This window comes from Haliotis cracherodii, unplaced genomic scaffold (genome assembly GCF_022045235.1).
Source record: "Haliotis cracherodii isolate W230 unplaced genomic scaffold, xgHalCrac1.p SCAF_23, whole genome shotgun sequence".
Classification (NCBI taxonomy): Eukaryota; Metazoa; Mollusca; class Gastropoda; order Lepetellida; family Haliotidae; genus Haliotis; species Haliotis cracherodii.
This window is the reverse complement of record NW_027266279.1, coordinates 8,883,803-8,911,567: the sequence shown is the minus strand read 5'-3', so window position 1 is coordinate 8,911,567 and position 27,765 is coordinate 8,883,803. Positions and strand designations below refer to the sequence as shown.

At 41.1% G+C, this 27,765-nt stretch overlaps 2 protein-coding genes across 2 annotated transcripts; both read left to right on the top strand.

Annotated features, from left to right (window-relative positions):
* Positions 1-181: 181 nt before the first annotated feature.
* LOC139471568 (synaptotagmin-A-like) lies at positions 182-20,904 on the top strand. The gene is made up of 6 exons (XM_071253946.1): positions 182-522; positions 12,527-12,727; positions 15,310-15,482; positions 16,178-16,702; positions 18,150-18,267; positions 18,612-20,904. The coding sequence occupies exons 2-6, from the start codon at positions 12,556-12,558 to the stop codon at positions 18,923-18,925; spliced, it is 1,302 nt and encodes a 433-aa protein (XP_071110047.1). The 5' UTR covers positions 182-522; positions 12,527-12,555; the 3' UTR covers positions 18,926-20,904.
* LOC139471974 (putative uncharacterized protein DDB_G0271606) lies at positions 7,311-8,339 on the top strand. The gene has a single exon (XM_071254480.1). It carries the CDS (start codon positions 7,311-7,313, stop codon positions 8,337-8,339), a length of 1,029 nt encoding a protein of 342 aa, XP_071110581.1.
* Positions 20,905-27,765: the final 6,861 nt, after the last annotated feature.

Here is a 27,765-nt window from a genome sequence, read left to right as displayed (position 1 = left end):
GAGAAATATAATATTCTATTTTAACACTTACACGTTAACTCAAGAGAAATATGTTGATACGTTGCATTTGAAAACAAAGGGACCAAACAGCCTACATCGTGACGATGAGCCTCATCCCTCGTAAATCACCCTGTAATATCCTCTATTAACCTACAATCATTTCCTACTGTTTGTTGGCCGGTGCTGTGACACTGAAGGCATCTGCACATTCCCTCACACAGGGACACACAGGCCTCAACGAAGCGAGCTGTCCCATGTGTTTGTAGGTATCCTGGTATTGAACTTGCAACATCTGCTGCCGCGAGGATCGTCAACACCCACTGTCGTCTGTCAGCTCGGCCGCCATATTGGCTGAGGAAGGATCACAAACATCCTCTGCACATAGACCGTTTCGTTCATGGCCTGGCTGATGGTGTTTTCCCGGAATATATCTTTTGGTGCACGAGAATGACGGATCTGCTGAATCCATTGTTTGTTGGAGCCCCATGTACCCGAATTCCGGCTAGAGCAGGACAAGTGAAGGTAAGATGGAAGTGTCGGGGAACATCATTTAGATGGCTGGGGACGTTTCTCTTCCAAAGTTCTGATCACGTGACTCAGAACCACCGGGACTCTGAACATTGCACGCAAACTATTATAAGAGCTTATAAACAGTAAATTAGATGGTTTATGTTATGATGCAATGACTTCTTGGAAATACGTGTAGAAAGGTTGAATGGGATTTCAAAAAGTTTTCAGAAATACATCCGCTGTGTGCTATCAGATGAGCAACTGTCGCTTTTCGATCATTCCAATTTTGATACAACCGATTGTGTCTACATACAATAAGTCTACATAACAGGACATCCGATACGGTTATTTGTTATTGAAGCCGCACTAAGAAATATTGCAACGAGCCACACCAATCCAACAAGTCACCAAGCCTGACAACCCGACCCATTTGGTTGATTCTTACGACCAGCTTAGGTTGCTGGAGACCAGATATGACCCTGAAACCCGGAACTTCTCATTAAACAGGGCTACAGTTTAGCGAATTGACAATCGTAACAAATAAAATATACATTTGACAAATGACAGCTTGTCGGTTTGCTAGTTCAAGGTTTATTATGAAGACCACTATTTAAGCCGATCATTAACATAGTGTTGATGCAGAAACCAGTTCCAAAGTTCGCAAATAATAGACTGAGTCACAATGAGCATATTGGCTACCTCTCGCTGTGATCTACCTATTTGAGCATGACAACATATCCACAGCATGACAACATATCCACGGCATGACAACATATCCACGGCATGACGGCATGACAACATATCCACGGCATGACAACACATCCACGGCATGACAACACATCCACAGCATGACAACACATCCACGGCATGACAACACATCCACGGCATGACAACACATCCACAGCATGACAATACATCCACAGCATGACAACACATCCACGGCATGACAATACATCCACAGCATGACAACACATCCACAGCATGACAATACATCCACGGCATGACAATACATCCACAGCATGACAACACATCCACAGCATGACACCACATCCACGGCATGACAATACACCCACGGCATGACAATACATCCACAGCATGACAACACATCCACAGCATGACAATACATCCACGGCATGACAATGCATCCACGGCATGACAATACATCCACGGCATGACAATACATCCACAGCATGACAACACATCCACGGCATGACAATACATCCACAGCATGACAACATATCCACTTCATGACAACACATCCACGGCATGACAACATATCCACAGCATGACAACACATCCACTTCATGACAACATATCCACTTCATGACAACATATCCACTTCATGACAACACATCCACGGCATGACAATACATCCACAGCATGACAACACATCCACGGCATGACAACATATCCACAGCATGACAACACATCCACGGCAGGACAACATATCCACAGCATGACAATACATCCACGGCATGACAAAACATCCACGGCATGACAATACATCCACAGCATGACAACACATCCACAGCATGACAACACATCCACGGCATGACAATACATCCACAGCATGACAACACATCCAAGCAACTCACATTTAGACACTCCGAGGAGTATAAGCAAAATGTATTACATTGTATTTTAATTTATGAAGCTGCTAAAAGGACTGAAACTAGGTGTTTGATGATAATCGTAATTTGATAAAATTATTATTAATGTAATAGTTTCATACTGAAGCAACTGATATAATTATTAGGGTATTTCCCTGAAGACAGGCAAGTTGGTTTTCCTGGCCCATATATAATTACATACGGAACTCAGCATGGTATATTTACGAATCGTAGCCAAACCCTAGTACGTGGAATTGTTGCCACCAGACGAATGGGCAGCGGTCAATGGTCAATGGTCGCTTCTACAAGTTCTTGTGATGGTTTCACCACGTGTTAAACGTCCACGATCTGTATAATTTGGTGATTTTCTCCAATGTTAATCTAACTTTGACTTAAGAGATAAATACTTCAATTGGAGGCCCTCCTCATTAGACTATGAGATGCGGTCTCAGCACGGGAACGATGGGTTGTGCAGACATGAGAGTATATGATGGCATTAAGATAAATATGTATCTAGAAGTGGATATAATTAAAATACATCAAGCATATACATCTCCTATGCGGTTAAGTGATGTGAACGTTAGGGTTGAGGGTTATGACCTGTATATATCATCATCATCATCATCATCATCATTACCATCATTTAAGAAATGACTTTCACTTTGTGTGAGTTCATTGGAGTCTGAACCTGCGTAGTGTGAGGCCTAAATGTATGAACGTTGGAGCTTGCGACGACGTTCATACAATGTTTGGCGCTATTTTTTTTTTATCTATTTTTTACCTCGAAGGATGTAGGTGTAGATCTATACTCAATTTTGTTTAGGATCTATTGTGAGTTCATGTTTACACTGACAGCAATACAACAACCAGCTGTGTCGCGGAACAAAATAGTTCCTCAAAAAGAGAGCGTATGTATGCTCAGCCTGCTCTTCGGGAACATCTGTTGTAGATTGTTTACAACAAATGTATTCAAATAATTTCATCATTGGATGACAAAGGTGTGTAAAGAACTACTAAGTAAGTCAGTCAGAATGACACCGCGTCGTAATACATTTACATCAAGTACAAGACGTCAAAATGGCCGACACTATAAACGTGAAGTTGTAAATTAATGAACCTGTAGCGGTTACATGTGTTGGTCATCATTGATCAATTGGTCGATCATTGAAACGTGATTGTAAGGTTAATTCATAGATTGCTGTAGACTCTCACTGTCAGTCTAGACACGGATCGAGTCGATACCACGATAGTTTGGATGTGCATGTCTTCGTTTTATTCACAAGGATCGGTCGTAGAGGATATTCGTGAACGATCATGCAGTCAAACACTCTCAGGTTCCTCACTGTATGCTAAAACGTTGAGTTCTAGATTGAAGGGTTTAAATTACCAGAAAATACACTTCTGTATGTATTCGTGCAAGGGAACTTCCATGGGTTCCTCCAAGAATGTGGAAGTAGTCCGTCACAGTTTACATGTCCGTCATTTCAAGAACACGGTCTTGTAAAAAACGTATGAACGTCAAATTTTGTCGTTCATAAACTTATGAACGTCAAATTGTGTCGTTCATAAAGTTATGAACGTCAATTTCGCGGTCATGTGACCGACCTCTCGTCCAATTGAAAAGCCGTATATCGTGTAAACTTCCAAACAAAACATATAATCACTATGATCATCATCACCGTACCCTCCTCCTCCTCCTCCTAAGTGATACTTATGCAATCATCATCATCATCATCATCATCATCATCATCATCATCATTATCAGTCTTAAACTGCCAGTATTATTTGCCACCGTAAAACAACCATCTGTACCTCTCTCAGATCATATTATTTATCAAGCAAAAGCTATACACAGTATCCCTTCGATCGGGACTAGCATCATGTATATAATTGTAATGTGAACGCAAAATCAAAAAACCACTCAAATCTACATAAAAAAGGTTATCTTGACTGCAAAGGAATGCTGGCATGAAACAGTTGGAATGTAGGTAATAACGTATATGTGTGTCATTTGTATGTTGATTGGAAACGGAACAAGACATTTGCATTATTTCCAGACAGATCACACCATGTGCATTTTCTACACACACGCAACACAACACAACAAACCTATTCTTGCAACATACGAAATTATTTTACTTTGCCAGATGGTAAATTAGCATATTTGCATTTGCAACTCAGACAACATATTCACATTATTTCAACATAGGTTAACATAACTTACATGGTGGGCTGTGTTGGTGGACTGCGCTTAACAATTTATGAGCTACGAATTATTCGAAATGACAACAAAACATAAATTCAAGAACTAGAACTTATGGACCAAAAAAGTGAATTACAGTTGATTAGCAAAAGGCTCGCTATATCCGATATTTCGAAGTTTTCGAAATATAGCTTCTGTTAAATGAGTTGAATGTATCTCTGTTGAATGAGTTGAGTGAGTGAGTGAGTTATATTTTTACGCCGCTTTTAGCAATATTCCAGCAATGTTACAGCGGGGGACACCAGAAATGGGCTTCACACATTGTACCCATGTCGGGAATCGAACCCTGGGCTTCGGCGTGACGAGCGAACGCTTTTTCAGATGTACATGTATGTTTGAATAATATTTGCACTTCCAGCGTCACTCAATCGTTCCTTGCTATTTACTCTTATATAGGGCAGATCCAGGTCATCCATAATTACCCCCACCCCCAACCCCATCCCCAGTCCCCGATAGCAATTATTGCCCCCAGCTTCCCGTGTGTCTGGGTGTCGTGCGGGAATGTGACCTACATCGGAAATGTCAGAACTTTAACTTGGTCACAACTGGATCATTCCGGTTCACGTTTGAAGATATCTGCACGTTTATGCTTGGTCCCATATAATCATGCCTTTATGGGCATTAGCACGGGTAATACGTCATGCAATTAATATATTGCCCTCTCTTAAAGAACCATTATGCCATGACTGATTGCATCAGACATAATTGACACCGTGTGGGTTTATTATACATAATTAATGTGTAATTTGTTTTGGCCGACACATTTAACGTCAAGAAAACGCCCTGGAGTTTATTTCTATTTAGAGCTAATGTTGGTTTGTTTGTGTGTTTGTTGTTTAACGCCGCAATATTCAAGCTATATGGCGGCGTTCAGTAAATAATCGAGTCTGGACCAGACAATCCAGTGAATGACATCATGAGCATCGATCCACACAATTGGGATCGATGACATGCATCAGCCAAGTCAGCAAGCCTGACCACCCGATCCTGTTAGTCGCCTCTTACGACAAGCATAGTCGCCTCTTACGGCAAGCATGGGTTGCTGAAGACCTATTCTACCCCGGATCTTCACGGGTCTTGAGATAATGCACATTCGATCATGGTCGACTCATATCAGCTGAATAAAGCCATACAAAACACAAGTCATGAATTTTCCGACTGTGAAATAATTGATTCCACTCAGGGGGCGGTCGGGTAGCCTAGTGGTTAAAGCGTTCGCTCGTCACGCCGAAGACCCGGGTTCGATTCCCGACATGGGTACAATGTGTGAAGCTCATTTCTGGTGTCTCCCGCCTTGATATTGCTGGAATATTGCTAAAAGTGGCGTAAAACCATACTCACTCACTCACTCACCCAAACAACTCAAGTAGAAAGCAGTACTTTTCATTATGTATACTGGTGAACATAGATGCAGATAAAAGTGCGCAGTTGTACCTTCATTATACTTATAGACTGTGTAGCGTGTACGTATGTCGTGTGTAGTGTGTAGTGTGACGTGTGTTGTGTGTAGTGTGACGTGTGTTGTGTGTAGTGTGTAGTGTGCCGTGTGTAGTGTGTATGTGTGTAGTGTGTTGTGTGTAGCGTGTACGTATGTCGTGTGTAGTGTGTCGTGTGTATGTGTAAGCAAGTATCTTGTACACACTGTGTCAGTTATGTTGTTGGCACGGCAATACACAATTATCCTAGTCAAATCACCAGGTCGTCATTAGTCGGCCCTAACAAGTTTGGAACACTAAGGACATATTTTGCCCAATTAATGCTTGCTACTGATTAGTAAGCATATTTACTACTTGTTCATTTGTTACAAACGTTGGCTTTCGGCATCCCCCATGGGCATCAACTGTGCTCCCCTTCTTGCTGATCTCTTTCTTTTTGCATGAATCGGAATTTCTGTTCGGATTGGAAAAGTCGAAAAAAGGTAATTTGGCCAAGAAGTTTAACTTGAGCTTCAGGTATATCGATGATCCGATATCGTTGAAATATTCCCTTCCGCTGGTTTACCCACCTGAACTAGAAATAAAGCAGACCAGAGAGACCGCTTCACCTGTTACATATTTTGCATAAAGATTCTGAGTGACAAAACACTCCCCACAAGACTGTATGACAAGTCGGATGACTTTAACATTCCAAAAGTCAACTTTGTAGAGCAATATTCCTGTAGCTCTGGCCATTGGTGTCTAAATTTCACATTTGTTTAGGTACAGTCATACATGCTCTTTCTTCCAAGATTTCAAAGAGCGTCATGCGACTCCCACCAGAAATTGTTTTATAAAGGTTACAACAACATTCAAGGCCTCGGTAAAGCTTTCAAAATGTATTATAGACTCAAGGAGGACATTTCCAAATCAGTGACAAAAATGATGTCCGATGCAATTCCCTATTTTGACTTGTACGTCATATTCCCGTGTGTTTTTCAGGAGACTGATTGACTTGCCTTTGCTTGTGTTTGTGATGGGTGCACAAGTGGGGCAGGATACGCTCACCGTTTTCGCGAACACCTGGTATCAATCACATCGACAGTGATTCACGTGCTTATGATATAGTCGGAATCGTACAATCGACTGTCTTTTTGACAGAGATGAATATGGAAAGGGTTTTGTCACTTTTATTTATATATCTAACGATGTCCCAAAGAGTAGTGAATTAGCTTCGCAATCATATTCAGATATGAAGCATGTGGCTTCCTTATCAACGATGAAGATTTACGTCAAGATCATTAACGAAATATGATATCTAATAAATATAAATAATGATGTTATCAGGTTTTCTCATTATGCCAGACACATTTATGGTGATGAATAACGCAGCTGTGAGATAATTGTGGCATTGTGGCTGGGTTCATTCCGACACATGCAAAGGGTTTACCTGGCCAGATTATAGTTGAAGACAGAGTGGACGGATTTCAACTTCTGTATTGTTTCAATGCGATGCTCTGGTACGGATGCTATATACAACATATACAGATACAGCAGATACAACAGATACAAGAGATACAACAGATACAAGAGATACAGCAGATACAACAGATACAGCAGATACAGCAGATACAACAGATACAACAGATACAGATACAGCAGATACAACTGATACAGCAGATACAACAGATACAACAGATTCCACAGATACAACAGATACAGCAGATACAACAGATACAACAGATACAACAGATTCCACAGATACAACAGAGAAAACAGATACAGCAGATACAACAGATTCCACAGATACAACAGATACAGCAGATACAACAGATACAGCAGATACAGCAGATACAGCAGATACAACAGATACAGCAGATACAACAGATACAACAGATTCCACAGATACAACAGATACAACAGATACAGCAGATACAACAGATTCCACAGGTACAACAGATACAGCAGATACAACAGATACAACAGATTCCACAGATACAACAGATACAGCAGATACAACAGATACAACAGATTCCACAGATACAACAGATACAACAGATACAGCAGATACAGCAGATACAACAGATTCCACAGATACAACAGATACAACAGACACAGCAGATACAAATGATACAGCAGATACAGCAGATACAACAGATACAACAGATTCCACAGATACAACAGATACAACAGATACAGCAGATACAACAGATACAGCAGATACAACAGATACAACAGATTCCACAGATACAGCAGATACAACATACAACAGATACAAAAGATACAGCAGATACAGCAGATACAGCAGATACAACAGATTCCACAGATACAACAGATACAACAGATACAGCAGATACAACAGATACAGCAGATACAACAGATACAACAGACACAGCAGATACAACAGATACAACAGATACAAAAGATACAGCAGATACAACAGATTCCACAGATACAACAGATACAGCAGATACAACAGATACAACAGATTCCACAGATACAGCAGATACAACAGATACAACAGACAGCAGATACAAATGATACAACAGATACAAAAAATACAGCAGATACAACAGATTCCACATATACAGCAGATACAAATGATACAACATATACAACAGATACAACAGATACAGCAGATACAACAGATACAGCAGATACAACAGATACAGCAGATACAACAGATTCCACAGATACAACAGATGCAACAGATATTGCTGGAATATTGCTAAAAGCGGCGTAAAACCATACTCACTCACTCACTCACTCACTCACTATTCCCCGTGAAATAGTCCGGAGTGCCCATGGTACCCAGTAGAGGTACAAATTGTTACCTTTGAATAACCCTTATTCTTACAAACTCGCTTCATTTCAAAGTGGTATGTGTCTAAGACCTGCATCACCTCGAGCCTCCCTCATTCATCCCGGTGATGTAGGGATCAGTGTGGCGTATAACCAAACTCACTCACTCATTCAAAAAGTTGCTAGTTCTACTCACATGTTTCGTTTCTACACTAGGCTTCATAAAAAACTTAAACGTTTCTCGGGCACATTTTTCCTCCACCAAGAATACCAACAAACATAAATGGACGCACATTGAACCCGGCCGTTTAAAACGACGACAGTCGTCGAGCATATTTATTTATGGATAATAGAGTAGGCTTCATATGACGACGAGAATTTGAAAAAAAATATTGTTTAAGTGGCAATATACATGACAGTTGCGCAGTATTTAGTGACGCGGCGATGCCTGAAAAACGTTAACGATTAAGCCTAATGCAAAGGCTAGTGAAACCGCACTTCGAGACAATTAAGTTTGCTTTGTTGTTGTTGTTGTTTTTTTGTTTAACGCCGCACTCAATATTACAGCTATATTACGTCGGTCTGTAAATAATCGAATCTGGACAAGGCAATCCAGTGATTGACATCATGAGCAAGGGTCCACACAATTGGGATACGATGACATGCATTAACCAAGTCTGGAACCTGACCACCCGATCCCATTAGTCGCCTCTTACGACAAGCATAGTCACCTCTTACGGCAAGCCTTGGTTGCTAAAGACTAATTCTAACCCGGATCTTCACCGGTCGAGACAATAAAGAGAAACGGTTCTGTTTCCATGTATTCCTATGTTCTGTGATTCAAGGACTTAAGAAATATAATGCAGCCCTAACGCTATACACTCAAAACTCTGTAAGTTCGTCAACATCATGGCTACATGCAACAGCTGTCCGTATAGTTAATATATATATCTTTGTATTATGCATCTGAAAAGGAATCTATCAACTCGAGCACAATGTACCACAACACCGGCCCACCTACACGGTGTCAGTACCGACAGTTCACAAATACAAACACATGCTGTAATGTTAATGTGCGCCTTGTTTGAAAAACGCTTAAACGTAAATCAATATCCCTTGACGTAGGCCTTTATAAGCTTTTGACTTAATAAACGGTTCAATACGCAATGCTTCAAACGTATAAGTGATACTTATGCACATCATCATCATCATCATCATCATCATCATTATTATTATTTACAGACTAAATTATAAAAATGCAGCAAAGAGGGTTTGGCACAGTCAGACTGGTTAGGCTCATCATCAGCTCAGGGCCCTTGCCCCCTCTAAACGCAGCCCAGACAGCGAGTGGGACTTTTCCAACGAAGCGCTGCCTAGTCAAACCCACTCAGAACATTTCGGAGAATGTGAAGACTCCCCAACACTGGAACCTTCTGCACTACCTAGATTGTCAGGAGGGCTGTATTCCCCTAAGCAAACCCGGGTACTCTCCCAATGTCAGTCAACAGATTGGGAGGTACCAAACCTAAGGCACCGAGAACAATGGGGAGTCGGACAACTTGGTCATTGGGATGCAAGCGTGACATTTCGAAAGCGAGGTCCGCATATTTGCCATGTTTTTCCTTAATCCTGTCAATCACATTAGTGTCAAAGGGGACAGAAAATTTAATGATATTTCGTTTGATTTATCTAAAAGGTTTGTTGGCCTGGATACGCCTGAGGCTGTATACGGGCCTATTCCAAAGAATTTTGTATTTATCATTTTCCATGACGCCCTCTACATATTCCGGGTCGTACCATGGATGGACCTCTGTCTCAAAACCACAAGCATTGCGAAGACGGTAATAAAAGGATCGAGCCACCCATCATGTCACTTAATTAAGACACTGTGTTTGTGCCAAAGCGGGGCATCCACTGACAATGTGTTGGACAGTCACATTGAATTCATTGCATAATCAACATTTCATGTTCATATTTGGATGCAAAATCACACACTGGCGGTTTCGAGTGGGAAGTGACTGGTCCGTAAGAGGCGACTAACGGGATCGGGTGATCAGGCTCGCTGACTTTGCACGTAGACATTGTGTGAGTGGCTAATTCTTCCAGTGGAGCGAGATGTGTTCACCTTTTGCATGAACATCCTGTGATCCATTCATACAAGTGTTATAACATTCTGCGTTTTACGCCTGGGAATTTGTTTCGGCAGATAATGGCGACTGATCATACGTTGAAAATACATGTAATCGGTTTCGACTCTTGATTTCGTTGTCTGTCACATTAATTGATAGTTTGTTTGTTTTGTTTGTTTGTTGTTTAACGCCGCACTCAGCAATATTCCAGCAAATTTTGTATTGAAATTCGATTTTATTCCACCCACAGCTGCAATTACAACTAACAACCTAAATATATTTTCTTAAATATCTTGCAAAAATATATTTTTTGGTGGCAGACAATTTTTTTGCCACAATTTGAAGCATATTTATGTTTTCAAGCATAATTTAAAGGTGTGCGTGCCTGTGTGTATGTGCCTGTTGTGTGTGTGCCTGCGTGTGCGTGTCTGTGTGCGTGTGCGTATGTGCGCCTGCGTGAGCGTGTGCATGTATAAGTGTATGTGTATGTGTATGTGTATGTGTATGTGTATGTGTATGCGTATGCGTATGTGTATGTGTATGTGTATATGCGTTTGCGCGTGTGTGTGGAGTTTCCACAAACAGTTCGGGTTCCAACCCAAGATTATCTCACAATGGTGAATTTGAACTTAAAAACTTTGAAGAGATATGTTGTACACGTGTAGCAGGCCCTCTAAGTGTACATCAACAATTGGACATCAGTACAACACGGCTAAAACATCGGTACAACACGACTAAGACATCGGTACCACGGTATAAAACGACTGTGGCCTCGGTACAACGGTATAAAACGACTGAGACATCGGTACAACGGTATAAAACGACCGAGACATCGGTACAACGGTATAAAACGACTGAGACATCGGTACAACGGTATAAAACGACTGAGACATCGGTAGAACTCGAATGAGACATCGGTACAACACGACTGAGATATCAGTAGAGACATCAGTACAACACGGCTGAGACATCAATACAACCCGACTGAGACCTCAATACAACCCGACTGAGACATCAGTAGAGAAATCAATACAACACGGCTGAGACATCAGTAGAGACATCGGTACAACACGACTTAGATATCAGTACAACACGACTGAGACATCTTACGGCAAGCATATTCGCCTCTTACGACAAGCATAGTCGCCTCTCACGGCAAGCATCACTTGTCAATGACAAAAGGTGAATACTGTAAGGTCTTCAGGCCCACATCACGCAACACATGACGTCAGAGACATATACAAGCCTCGTCACAATGGAAATCGGATTACGCGTCACTGTCTTTGACTCCACGTGCAGGCACACAACGGTACAGGGAATGACAGCATAATGTGGGCCTGTAGCACGTGCAGTACGTCTTTGCGCTGTTCCACCTACTGTTGTGTCACCCTGATAACAACTTGATAGTTTTTTAAACAATGTTTTCCAGTGATGGGTATAAAAATATCAAACAACAGATATTGTTAGGTACAGGGTATTCATTGCCGTGTACCGTGTCTTGACCTTTAATGGACTAATCCCAATTTTGAGTTATTTTGCAATTCAACGTTCTTATTTGTGCGAAGCTGTCCAATACCGAGAACAACCTCACTATACTGTGTACTTGATGAAAAGGTGTATACAGTGTACTTGACATATTACGAAGTGGTAAATGTCTGAGACCTGCATCACTTGGGGCTTTCCTCCCACATTAAGCTGACACGCCGTGGTATAACTGGGATACTGTTCAAAGCGGCGTTAAACCCAACTCACTCACTGTATATGGTGACTGTTATAGAACAACCATTTCCCTTCCAGAGCTAGATGGGCTGAGGTAGCACCAGAACATGTCAGCAACCGAGGCTCCAGTTATATACCACCTGGAACCTTGGGACAAGCTCGTCATAATAGCAGCAGCACTAACAGCACTCTTCACTATCGGCATCCTCGTCTTCTGTGCCATCAGCCCCCTCTGTTGTCTCTACCATATCTGTCCCTGCAAAGAAAAGGATGAAAAAGGTACGTTCATATGTTAAATTGAAATAGTTAATTTAGTTCACACATACATAGAGGAACGGTTAACGCAGTCGTCCAAGGCGCTGCAATTCGCTGTGCGGAGTTTCGTCCCTTGGGCACACAAACCTATGACTGTTGGTTCGAATCTATGTTCGCACGGATTATGTTTCGAGGTTTGTCAGCAACATACCCGTGTTTGTGATTTTTACAACAATAAACGTCTGAGACCTGCATCACTTTGGGCTGACACGCCGTGATATAACTGGAATACTGTCCAAAGTGGCGTTAAACCCAACTCACTCACTCAGTCACACGTACAGCTCTGTCACATTAAACAAAAACAACAAATGGAAGCGAATTACCGTAAAGTTACATAAATGACACCAGGTGTCATGAGATGAGGTCATGTGATGAGGTCATGTGATGAGGTCCCTGTTTCACGAAGCAGTAAAAGCGTTACTACTTTGGAAACGCCTGTACAATATATAGAGGTTATCACGCGAGTGTGTTTGGGGATAGTAAATATCCTGCATTAGGAATAAACATTGTATTTAGCGAGCCTTGGCGAGCTAAATACATAGTGTTTATTCCTAATACAGGATATTTACCATCCCCAAACACACAAGCGTGATAACCTCTTTATCATATAATGTCATGTTTTAATTCTGTGCTTTAAAATCGCTATCCCTCTCTCAGAAACATTACCGAAACATTGCGAGTTTTCCTGGAATGCGCGCATTAATATTTATTACGTCACAGGGTAAGTGATGTGTCAGTCGGACAGTGACAGTAGCCAATATAGTTCCAACTGAAATCTGTTTCTTATACAGTGGCGAAGCAACATATACGCAAAACAACAGTAGTTTTTAATTGCCTTTCGCGGCAATCCATCGGTCTGTCCGCTAGAGTAACTGCCCTTTGTCAAAGGGAAGCTACTCTAGCCCTAGTCTATGAGACGTGACGGGCACGGTCAGACGTTGTTGACAGTCGGTCTGTCCTGTCATAACGTTAAGAAGTGTAGTCAGATGTACACACAGCGACAAAACCAAACAAGGTAACAATTCAAACATATTTCGGCCAAATCCAACTATTTTGATTTATGGAGAAGGTTTCAAGTCGCAGAGGTCTACAAGCACAGATATTGCTACTGATCCCGCTTGGCTAGGCCTCGCGCCCTCCCAAAGTTGTTTCGAAATTTATACCTCCAAAGTAGCCAAAACTTATAAAATGCCTTAGCTACGTCACAGTTAGATACTGATTTTCAGTATATTAGACTGTTCTTTTGATAATGATAGCAATTATCCCTGTTATTTATCCAGATTCCTGATGGTTAATTTTGACTCGATCGCCGAATGACGAGGACGACGCCATGTTTGTTTATAAACAGTGAAAGTAGTCCTACTTGACCTTTGATATTTGCATCTCTATCCGCTTATGACCCCAACGGATATCATTTTTATCCATTGGCTTTATCCTGCCGAGAAACCTGCCCATTATATGATAAACTAGTATATGCTTACCCTAGTCCTAGCGCTACAGTGGCTTTGCATGTGTTTGTGATGTGTGCCACCTGCAGGGCAGGGTACCTTCACCTTCTCGCGAACACCTAGTGTTATCACGAGGTAGTGATTCCTTGCTCATGATGTAGTCGGAATCGTTCGCTTGACTCTACTTTTGGCCGAGATTTCTTGTGACTACAGACAGAGTTTTGTCGCTTTTATTTGTGAAACGGAGACCAGGATACTCAAGGTTAGCAGTTTGAGGCGTTGACCACAGTATGTAGTCCACGCAATCAAACTCTACAAAATGATATTTGACTTGCCTTTGCATGTGTTCATGACGGTGGGACAGGATATGCTTACCTTTTCACACTTATTGATTGTGATTAATAAACACATTTCTTATGATCAGGGAATAATGAAATCCACATCTTCGCAGATTTACGAAAACATAATTTACCTTGTACATATCGGAAAAGTGTTGTTAAATATACTTTTGTTTTCCAAAAGCATGTTTTAATGATAAATTTATAACTTAATGTACTTGTATTATGGACAAGGGTCCACAAACAAGGCTTCTCCTATTTAACCCAGTTCCTCGAACAATAGCAAAACTGGCCTGACAGTGATTTCAATACTGGAATTATATTTGTGAAGTTACTATCAACTAAACAATTGGTTGCTGCAGTTTGTTCCAATACAACACTACTGTGCTGTCCCACCCGAGAGATCATCGTGACCCTGAGGTAGTTCTCTAAGACTCATCCCGACTAATGATGAATTAACATCCAAATGTTGTAACGTTTTTTTAACAACCTCAATATCTTCAAAATACACACATTGAAGCTGATAATTTTGTTCATATATTTTTTCACATTCAAACCTATTATGTCCTGACGGGAGGCTGAACCCTTGGTGTAAAAGAGTGAGTGTGTGAGTGTAATGTGACGCCGCTTTTAGCAATATTCAAGCAATATAACAGCGAGTGACATTGTACCTGGATCGAGCCCGGGGTGAAGAGCGCACACTAGGTTACCCCACCGCCCCTGGTGCAAAAGAAGTAAGACATATTAATATTTCTTCCAGAGAAAAAGGGCAAGGAGAAAGTGCCAGCCTATGGCTCCACGACAGGATCGCACGCGACTCCATACTATAAACCCGAACAACACAGTCTCTGGCAGCCTCTACAATCATTTAAAGACACGGACACTTCCGATTGGTCAGATTACAGTTCCCATGACGTCATTGAGATGAAACAGGTAACACATGACTTGCATGTTCAAGTTACTGTAATCTCTGATGATGGTGATCCAATGCAGCTTTTCGATTGTCATTGTACAGATGAATATATTAGAGAATCTACGTCAGTGTGACCAAGTGTACTTAACGAGGTTGAATATATCACCGCGTGAAAGTGAATGTTAAATAAAGCCGCACTCTAGCTATCGCAGCCCTATTACGGCTGTCTGTAAACAATCGAGTCTGAGCCAGGCAACCCAGCAGTTGATATGAACTATGTCATCAGCCGATCCATTTTCTCTCCCCTCACAAAACAGTACACGGCGTATTCTATACCCTCTCCCAAAGAACACTGTACACCTTAGAACGATGACTTAGAACCACATCATTGTTTCGAACATACTTTTGAATGTCAAGGTGTGAAGATCCGGGTTAGAATAGGTCTTCAGCAAACCATGCTTGACGTAAAAGGTGACTAACGGGATCGGGTGGTCAGGCTCGCTGACTTGGTTGATGCATGTCATCGTATCCCGATTGCGTGGATCGATGCTCATGATATCAATCCCTGGATTGTCTGGTCCAGACTCGATTATTTATAGACCGCCGTCACAAAGCTGGAATATTGCTGAGTGTGGTGTTAACAAACAAACGAACAAAATAAACGAATGTCAACCATGGGTTTCAATTGTCACAACTTTGACAATGTATATTTCAGGATCGTCACCAAAAAGAACACGTCTTCAAACCTATTCAGAGTGAGCCCCAGTCCCCTTCTTCGCCAACTATATTTCTATTTCAAAAAGCTTCCCTTGTCTTTGGTCTAATGTATGACAGAGTCGACGGCAGGCTTACAATACGAGTCCAGAAGCTGAGCAACTTTTCAATCACCGATCCCGACGGCGCCATGACACCTTATGTAAAAGTGAGGCTGTACCGGGCTCCACGCAGCTTCTTTACCTTCAGGGGCAAGGCGAGTAGGGAGCACGAAATGAACAACCTCGATGTGGAGTTCCAGACAAAGATACTGCGCAGGTCCACAGACCCCGCTTTCAACGAGATATTTATGGTGCCAATTGATGCAAACGAGATCCACCACTACACACTGAAAATGCTGGTGTGCGACTTTGACCGCTACACAAGGCATATTGTAGTCGGCGAGGTCGTGGTGCCGTTGTCACGGGTGGAGTGGACCACGCAGACGGAGGTGGTGTTTGACGAGCCACTGCAGCCCCCGGTTGATGTAAGTTGATGAACGGTTAGGGTACCTAAACAGCTTGAAGAATTATCAGGGCGACCCAGGCGAACTTACCTTCACCATCACCATCACCATCACCACCACCACCACCACACCCACACCAAGCCCACACCAACAACCGTTCCATCACCCATACCAACACCAACACACACCCCCACACCCCCCCCCCCCCCCACACACACACACACACACCCCCACACACCCCAAAAAAACAACACACACACACACCCGCACCCACACTCACACCATCACCCACACCATCACAAACACCATCACCCTCACCCGCATTCACACAATCACCTTCACCCGCAACCACACTCACAGCCATACCCACACCGCACCGTCATCCACACCCGCACCAGCACCCGCAGCACACCCACAGCATCACCCACATCCGCACGCACAACCACACCCGCAGGACTCCCACACCATCACCCACACCCGCACCTACACCTGCACCCATACCCGCAGCATACCCACACCATCACCCACACCCGCAGCACACCCACACCATCACCCATACCCGCACTATCACCCACACCTGCACCTGCAGTCACAACATCACCCACAACCGCACCCACACCATCACCCACACCATCACCCACACCATCACCCACACCCACACTTATACTTTTAAATAGATGCACGGATGCTTACCGTGTCTGATGTGTCAGTGAAACTTTGTTATACTTGCAACAGCGTTATATTTTCGTTGTCTCTTAAAATTTATTATTTTGCTTTTTATTTTGGCTACTATAAAAATCTGATCTTCTTGCCGTTGTTTTCGAAAAATCAGAATAAAATTGTCATTTAGGAAAAATGACATCGACCTTTAATTAAAACTCGACACCAAATTCCAGAACATGCATGCATAAAATAAATTCACCTTTCTCCGTTATCATTAATCTCGAAATAACCTTAATGGGTGAATCATCTGAACTGTAACGTGCAAGATAAGCTTTCACTGATGCCCATCTCAATCAACATAGATTCATATCGACCACAGCTGTTGCAAGATGACAGATGTCCAGTTTCGAAACTAGATAGCTGCTAAATTGGATAAAAACAATTTCACTATGTTCACAAAGTTATTCTTAAAACCCATGGCAGATAAGAAACACATTCAGCTGTTTTCGTCACAGATTAAAGCATGATGGAAATTGATATTGCTCAAAGAATAAACCCAAATGTAGAAATGGAATATTTGATGAATATAGTGTTGTGTCATTACATACTTACCATTGTAAGCCAAATGTACACTTCGTACAAAATATATTAATGTACATTTGTATATTGGCCAGAGGTATTCGTACAATATATATCAATGTACACTTGTACATAGACCAGGGTTATTCCTAAAAAAAATCTTTATTTGTGTCTACAAAATGAAACGTTTGTCGATATTCTAATACTCCATGTTTTCTTACATCAGGAAAACCTCGGCGAGGTACAAATTGGGCTGATGTACTTGCCTACAGCAGAGAAATTGAGTCTCACTATCATCAAGGCACAGGGGTTGAAGATCATGGACCATGCGAAGGCTTCTACCAGTATGTTCACATTCATATTCTACCCTTCAAAAATATCACACACACACACACACACACACACACACACACACACACACACACACACACACACACACACACACACACACACACACCTTTGTAGGGTCGTGCCAGGGGATCGCCACACGATCGCAATAAGTTAGATTGACTGAGTTGGGTTTAACGCCGCTTTTAACAGTATTCCAGTTATATCGCGGCGTGTCAGCTTAATGTGGGAGGAAAGCCCGAAGTGATGCAATAATTTAGAACTACATACTACACGAAAGACAGGCAGACAGACCATTTATTCACCGGCAGCATATACATCTAATGCGTGTTTCTTTCAGATGCCTTCATGAAAGTGAACCTTATGTTTGATGGTCGTCCCATGAAGAAAACGAAGACGTCGGTACGTCTTAGTGACGTCAGTCCGGTGTTTAACGAGACCATGACGTTTGACGTACCTCATTATCAGCTTGACAAAGTTTACTTCAGCATTGCCGTCATCCATATTGATAAGGATGCGGAGAAACCGACACGGGCTCTGGTTGGTCGACTATACTTAGGCATGAACTTTGACTCCGATGCGCGTGCACAGTGGAACGAAATGATTCAAAATTCCAGGAAGCAAGTTGCATGCTGGCATAAACTACAGATTTGATCTTCACTTGAAGGGACTCTCCGCGTGAACCAGGTTCTGTGGACACTGCAGTATCGGGCGGCTTTATTGATAGCTCAACCTGTTCATATACAATCAATGTTTTATTGACGGTTCAGACTGATAGTCAATGTTTCATTGATGGTTGAGACTGCTAGTCAATGGTTCATTGATTGTTCAGACTGCTAGTCAATGTTTATTCATGGTTCAGAATGCTAGTCAATGTTTTATTGGTGGTTCAGACTGTTAGTCAATGTTTTATTAATGGTTCAGACTGTTAGTCAATGTTTCATTGATTTTTCAGACTGCTAGTCAATGTTTTATTAATGGTTCAGAATGCTAGTCAATGTTTTATTGATGGTTCAGACTGCTGGTCAATGTTTCATTAATGGTTCAGACTGCTAGTCAATGTTTTATTGATGGAACAGACTGCTAGTCAATGTTTTATTGATGGATCAGACTGCTAGTCAATGTTTCATTGATGGTTCAGACTGCTAGTCAATGTTTCATTGATGTTTCAGACTACTGGTCAGTGTTTTATTGATGGTTCAGACTGCTAGTCAATGTTTCATTGATGGTTCAGACTGCTGGTCAGTGTTTTATTGATGGTTCAGACTGCTAGTCAATGTTTCATTGATGGTTCAGACTGCTAGTCAATGTTTCATTGATGTTCAGACTGCTGGTCGATGTTTTATTGATGGTTCAGACTGCTAGTCAATGTTTCATTGCTGTTAAGACGTCAGTCACTTTTAATGTTGTTGTTGTTTTTGGTACTGTTACAATGAGTAGTAGGCAAACCCTGGACACATATAGTTATCCCGTTACTCGAGTCAGTTACACGGTACGTCGCCTGACAGACGTATTTGTTATTGTTAAAAATACTTTAGCTTTAAAAGGAATCCCGAAGTTAAAGATTGGCTTCTCACAGAAAGGCATGTTTGAATGTGCACATGGTGTGTCTAGGGCAAAGGATAGCTTGATAACAATCATCGATATTATAAATCTGCATGTGCGAGAAGAGAAAACGTTCGTTAAAGGGGCTCCAGGCTTAAGACATCGACAGTCCCAGCAAATTTGATACAAGCGCCATAAACAACGATTCCTTTGTCTGATTGTTCAAATTTTAATATCGATTATGTATATGTTCCCGCAGAGACGATGTGTAAGTTCACACGTGGTAATAATGAAAGTATCTAGAAGTAGTCAGACAATGGGCCCAGGGGCGCGGTGTAAAGGCCAATCACAGAAGGTGTGTACGTGTCACCCCAAGGCCATTATTAGCAACAAACCAACGTTTCAGGCAAACTATATTTTATAGTTGTACCAGTCACCGTGTCGGGCTTCACAAGGGAAGAAAACAAAACTGTTGTAGAAAAAAGTTGTAATAATGTCGTTTCAAAATGTTCGTCAGTGTAAGAATTTGAAACGTTTATCAAGACTGAAGTTCTGTCCTTACACTAGAAATAACCTCCGGGCCTAGGGAACAGACATATTATATACGGTGGAAATGAGCAGATTATTTTTCGGTCATTATAATACACTGTCACTGTATTGTGTAAATATGAGACCAAATTATTTTTCTGGTTCTTATTTTCTGAAATATTGTTTTTCCAAAGTACGTCTCCTCTTTACCCACACGCCCTTTTCAGAACAAAAAATGGCCGGCCCAAAATGTATGGAGAGAGCCCCTTAAACCCCGCGGTCGAGGCTATCATTGAAATGCTAGTTTACTGAAAATATAGGTTTTGTTTAATTGTGCCAAGTGTTGTGATGCTTGAATGAAGTAATCGCCCAGACTACCATGCCTCCATACCCGAGTACCGGCAATTACCAAACCTCCATACCCGAGTACCGGCAATTACCATACCTCCATACCCGAGTACCGGCAATTACCATACCTCCATACCCGAGTACCGGAAATTACCAAACCTCCATACCCGAGTACCGGGAATTACCATACCTCCATACCGGAGTACCGGAAATTACCAAACCTCCATACCCGAGTACCGGCAATTACCATACCTCCATACCGGAGTACCGGAAATTACCAAACCTCCATACCCGAGTACCGGGAATTACCATGCCTCCATACCGGAGTACCGGGAATATGGTGGACATGTACATCAAGCTTGCGCAAGAAATTCGGACATCAATGTTCTTTTAGAACTCTTTTGAAGAAGAGTCTTAAATTGTCCATTTTTCAAAATATTATTCCGAACACCGGGGATTATATGCTTCTAGTCTTTCAAGACTAAATTTATGTTCATTAATGCCTGCATTTACTTCAGTGCGGTTTAATATTCACATACAAGACTATTCAACGTTGTATAAGATACAAGACTATACAACGTTGTATAAGATACAAGACTATACAACGTTGTATAAGATACAAGACTATACAACGTTGTATAAAATGTTTAATGTTCAAAAGTTTCTACTTTTACAATGGGGGTTATTCTCAACGGTAAAAGTAAGGGTGGTCACATCATTTTGTTGATAACTGTAGGTTAGCAATACTTATTGTGATATGATCTATCTACCAGGCTGATCAACGGGCTGGTTGTGCATTCAATAATCCACTCTCGCCAGAGCATGGCTTCATATATGGAACACCCTGATAATTCTTTCCTGTTCAAACAATGGGAAATGCAATAACCGAACATGTTACCTTAACTAGTGTCAAGATCACATGCTTCGCACAATTTGAATTTCAAAGACTGAATTTGTTTCATTCTCGATTTTAAAAATTGAATACTTCAACACAAGCACATCTCAATACTTCAACACAAGTTGACTTCAATACTTCAACATAAGCGAAACTTCAACACATGTACACATCAATACTTCAACACATGTACACATCAATACTTCAACATAAGTACACTTCAATACTTCAACATAAGTACATCTCAATACTTCAACATAAGCACACCTCAATACTTCAACACAAGTACACCTCAAAACTTCAACATAAGTACATCTCAATACTTCAACACAAGTACACATCAATACTTCAACATAAGTACACTTCAATACTTCAACATAAGCACACCTCAATACTTCAACACAAGTACACCTCAAAACTTCAACACAAGTACATCTCAATACTTCAACACAAGTACACCTCAAAACTTCAACACAAGTACATCTCAATACTTCAACACAAGCACACCTCAATACTTCAACACAAGTACACCTCAAAACTTCAACACAAGTACATCTCAATACTTCAACACAAGTACACATCAATACTTCAACATAAGTACACTTCAATACTTCAACATAAGCACACCTCAATACTTCAACACAAGTACACCTCAAAACTTCAACACAAGTACATCTCAATGCTTCAACACAAGTACATCTCAAAACATCAAGGAAACGAGGGGCGTTTTGAGTAATGTCTTTGTCAAAAATCACAATAAGAGAAATAAGAATATACTTATTTTTGCAGTTGAGTATATTGCTGACATTGGATTGATTGAGACACGCATACACAGCTCACTCCTAAGTGATGCAAATACCGCTTGAATACCGCTAGAATATGTAGTTTCACAGTTGTGCGAATATTGTTGGTAAAATCAATACGTATATACACGCGTGGAGGAACACATGAATAGTACGATATCTAGGTCACATTTATGCTTATTTCAACCGCAGAGAATTTTTCTGTTGACGTAAGCATTTCTTGCTAATGATTTCGATTCCTCAGGCAAGCTTATCATGTAGAAATATATGCACCCAGGAGACGAACGTGTTCCTTGTATAGTACATCCTATAATGTTGCACATGTTCGTCTTCGTCGTGAAACTTCAAAAATAAATAATACATCGTTTACAATAACTAGAAATGCATTTACTGATATGATCTGTACGATAGTGTTCAACACTCTCATCACACTCGTCTCCTTTAATTGCGCAAATTTGACTGGCACTTAGATCATCTTAACTGTCGGGCAAAAGAAAATATGCACTTGAAATTTGAAATTGACTCAACAATTACAAACGTTATCAAAACGTTACAAGGCTGAAAAGGTCCAAAACACAACTATGATACCCGTATCAAATACATCACAATCGAATAACCATTTCTTGCTAGTTTCATTTTTAACCACCATCAAATATGGGTGTAAACTTTCTTTTGTCCGGCAGGATATATCAAAATATACAATGGAAATAATAATGGTTATTCATATTTCAAACAGCAAAACTTAAAGACAACGTGAGCACCTTCAACCGTACACGCTAATCTATATGTTCAAAATACCGTTCTCTACGTGTATGTCAAAAGTTGTATATCAGTTACTGAGATGAAATATGCGAATCAAAGTTTAAACTTAGCAAATAAATTTTGATTAAATTGCAAAATATCATTAAGAAATCGTTTAAGAAAAATATGTATTTTATTTAAAGCACATGGATAATATGCATCTAATTATATTTTCAATTATTACATCTGGAGTTAAAGGATGTAATTCTTCAAAGACAATTCTACAACCGTCTGATCATCATAATCAATGTAATGGGAATCCGAAAATAATTATTTGGCATTTAATTTAAAACCTCATTTTAGTATTTCCGGTTTTACACACTGATTGAAATTTTGAACTTATTTCCTATGATTATATATAGTTGGTTACCTGTGGTATGTATCTTGTATAGCTAAGGCTACTTTGTATGGAGAAGAGTGAAGGCAGGACTGATATGTGTTATCACACATACAGATAAAGGTACCAGTCCTAGGACACATACATCAGTCCTGGCTTCACTGTCCTACAGCCGCTTCACGCCACTTACATGTATCAAGTATAGGAATGTACATATGTATATTGTAAAGTGCTTTTATATACAATGAAACCCCATTAATGCAGACCGCTTCGAATGAAATCGTCCTAATTAACGAATCACGGCTACGGATGAATATCCATTCTATGCCAGATTCTTAGAAAACTTGGTTTAGGAATCAGTCGACTCCACAATTCTTTCCGCACCCCACCTCCCCATTTATATTTTTAGACTTTCCTAAAAGAAGTATCAAGAATCCGGGGGTTTGCGGATTGAGGGGGTCCGTATTAACGAGGTCTCACTGTATCTGCATACAAGATGGCTGGGCATAGTGCAATATCCCCGTGTGAGGTATTATTTGAAACTGTTGATTTGTATGTTATCATATATGGTTAAATGAAAATATGAAATAAAATATATATTATACATAATTTGTCGTGATTAATTACGTGTGCAACCAATACCTTGGTGTCTGGATCTCCTGATATGTTCTCTGGAACGAAAGTGAGATTCTACATTGCAAGCTTGTATTAACATCTCATGGTAGAGAGGGCCTGTTGTGACAAGGTATAGAGAGGGCCTGTTGTGACACGGTATAGAGAGGGCCTGTTGTGACACGGTATAGAGAGGGCCTGTTGTGACACGGTATAGAGAGGGCCTGTTGTGACACGGCATAGAGAGGGCCTGTTGTGACACGGTATAGAGAGGGCCTGTTGTGACACGGTATAGAGAGGGCCTGTTGTGACACGTTATAGAGAGGACCTGTTACGACACGCTATAGAGACGTCCTGTTGAGACACGTTATAGAGAGGGCCAATAAACAGCGTTTTCTGTTCAAAGCGTCTGTTCTCAATAGAACAGTGCATACACTACTGTTTCAAAAATCCCCTCAATTACAACCGCGGCGCGAAATTTCGTATGGCGGGTGTGATCTCGGGAAGTTGTTTTGAACAATTTCATTTCCATTGAAATCATTCCAAATAAAAGATGGAATATAATATCAACCAAATAATCATGGACATTGAACGAATCAAACCGAACTGCTGCAAAACATGTACAAGTGCTCATTTTGAAAAAAAAATTAAATATGCAATGGCAGAATTGTTTTAATGTAAACTTAAGCACAGTGAATAAAATGAATAAATCCATATAAATCAATACAACACGACATAATGGCATGGTATATGTGTACATTTCACTTATAATTATGCAGCATATTTTATTATTCACATCAGCAAGCTCTAATGTCAGGACAATCGATAGCGGGGTAGGATATCGCTGATCCATTGTTCAGCTGACACACCTTATCGGGAAATATGGATTTGACCTAACATGACTATACAACATGACTCAGTCCCCAACAGCTGCTGGTTATAACACCTTTCTAATCAATACACGCAGAACACACGGCGATGAAACCAGTACAGTGCGAGGCATAAATAATTACCAATCACAGACAGTCAGAGATAGTCCAGGTACATTGTATATCACAATCTCATTAAAATCAGATCTTGGTTCTCGCTACCGCTAAACAAAGATCTCAGGACATCCCATTACGGGTTACGTCAGAACGACCTTTCATCCAACCAATCAGAGCGTCGCTAACCAGATCCTGAAAGTGACCGTCGGAATGTGTTTTCTAATCATCCAGCCTCGAAGTATCCGGGTATTCCGAACGACAGTTACGGGTTTTATAATTATATCCATACAATCTAGGCCATCTATGAGCCATTCCAGAAGGTTTTTTTGGTCATTTTTAATTTTTTTAATCGAGAATATATCAAAATATGTTTCAAAGCATAGTCGCCAGTTTGAAACTAGTGCCGTAAAGCTCTAGAAAGCTGCCTTCTGATTTGCTAATGTCGATTCTTGTTAGTCATTTCATTGATCGGTCAATGTCCGCGAAAGGTCGTTCTGACGTGACCCGTAATGGGATGTCCTCAGATCTTTGGTAAGCGGTAGCGAAAACTAAGAACTGATTTTAATGAGAATGGGTATATCATATCATATCAAGCCTAGTTCAGCAAGAGTGGAAACTGGACTCTTATGTATGTGGTTCTGAGGAAAACTAGGGACATATATAGATACGGGGAGGGAATCTGGGATTTGAACATTCTTCTGGTAAGGGGGCAATGGTTCAGTGGTTAAAGACTGTCCCGTACGGGTTCGCTTATTCGGGTATCTGTTGCCGTAAAGCCGTTTGTAACTGCTGTATTATTTCTAACATCGTCGTAAATTTCTACTTACTCAATCCCTTCTCAATTACGGATTATCTCGCCCTCGTGAATTAAAACTCAGAACTTTCAAAACTATTTCACTCGGTACAGATAAGCCATGTTCCTCGATGCTCGTAGCCAGGTTCTTCTTCCTGTATATAAAGAGGGTGAGTGAGTGAGTTTGGTTAACGCTTTTACAGTTACTAGTGGGGAAAGCCCGAAATGATGCAGGTCTAAAATGTTTACCAATTTGGTGAAACCCACGAGCACGGGTATGGCGCTGACATACTTAGAAACACAAACAGTTTAAATCTGATATTTGAACCCACGACCATAGGTCTCTGGCACGTCTAAGGGACGCAACTCTGTGTAGCGAATAACAGCGCATTAGACAACTGGTCACCCATGCCCCCTTTATCCTAAGGAAATTGCTACTGGGGATAAATGTTCCACATTAACCCATTCTTAATCTTGTTTTATGTTTGGTATTTATATCAAGAGATAACTATTATCGGAACAGTACCGTTTCATTCAAATATACCCGATAAATGAATCACGAATACGGAGCAAAAATATCCCTTGTATATAAACTGACGGCTTAAAGAAACTTTACCATAATTTTAAATCACTCTAGTTTAAAAACCACAAAAGATAGATACAAGAAGTAAAATGTATTAAAAAGATCACAATTTCAACGAAATTAACATTTAAAATGACAGTCATACAGCATCCGATATTGGCATAACAGTTGCCCGAATTTAGGTGAAGTAGCAAAAATATGCTTTCAACGAAAGGCACACACATCTAAAAATCGCTCAAATTCAAGGACATGTCATATTGATATGACCACCACGTGTAAGACCACCCCCTGCCACAAGACACGCAAAAACTCTCTGGCGTACAGTCGGTCGTCTAATGACGTCAAGTAGGATACGTCACCATTCTTCTTGGAGGGCCTTGGATCAGTTCGTGTCGGTTGGCTGGATGATGCGTTCGCTGTCGAACACGATTCATGACATGGCAGAGATGACTGGGGAGCGTGCAAGTCACGGCATAACGTTGACGTTGTTGGCTGCAAGGAAGTTATGTACGATTCGGGCTGTATGGGATCTTGCGTTGTCACGCAAAGGACACCACGCAGCCAGTAAGCCATAATTCCTTGAGCCCTGAGTCGACTAACCATATGCCCTGAGGCATTCGTCGCGGATGACGTCACTGTCGATTCGATTCCGAAGATGCAATGTACGCAAGAACCGGTCTTCATTGGGCGTAGTTACCCTGGGTCTGCCCATTCTTGGCCTGACTGATGACGACCAAAAGTTCTAGTAATGTGGGCATTGGTGGCTCCGGTCTGTATTATACCCAGGGCCCGCTCGCGTTGTTCGGGTGTCAGTCGTGGCATTTCTGTGGTGCGTTTTTTGTATCAGTGTGAGTGTCTGACACTGATAATTTATAACCTTTATTGCACCTGTAGTAAGAGGCACGTGTTTTTCACTTTATCGTATTTTCTATACAAAAATCGTGCCGTGGACGTGAATCCCTTGCTGCATAGAGCATTGCTGTGTTTGGACGATGTGTTTTGCATTCATTTAGTTTGAACTTGTATTTTTAACTTTTTGCAATTTCATTAGTAAAGTGGTAAAGTTTCTTTTGGCCGTCAGATTATGCAGACATTCCCATTCGTCAGCGCCAGAGAAAAAGAGATTCCATAAAATAGCGAGGAAAACTAAATGAATGGAACACTGAAAATCAGTGATGACACCAGGTGTTCGAGAAAATGGTGTTCATGTCCTGCACTACCGGTAGCACCCGCCTATCACACGTTTCATAAAAAAAATATGTT

Excerpts from the sequence above, each read along its gene's own strand:
- LOC139471974 (XM_071254480.1), top strand. The coding sequence starts at position 7,311 with ATGCTCTGGTACGGATGCTATATACAACATATACAGATACAGCAGATA.
- LOC139471568 (XM_071253946.1), top strand. The coding sequence starts at position 12,556 with ATGTCAGCAACCGAGGCTCCAGTTATATACCACCTGGAACCTTGGGAC. Across the intron at positions 15,483-16,177 it reads ACGTCATTGAGATGAAACAG|GATCGTCACCAAAAAGAACA; the intron begins GTAACACATGAC and ends TGTATATTTCAG. Across the intron at positions 16,703-18,149 it reads CACTGCAGCCCCCGGTTGAT|GAAAACCTCGGCGAGGTACA; the intron begins GTAAGTTGATGA and ends TTCTTACATCAG.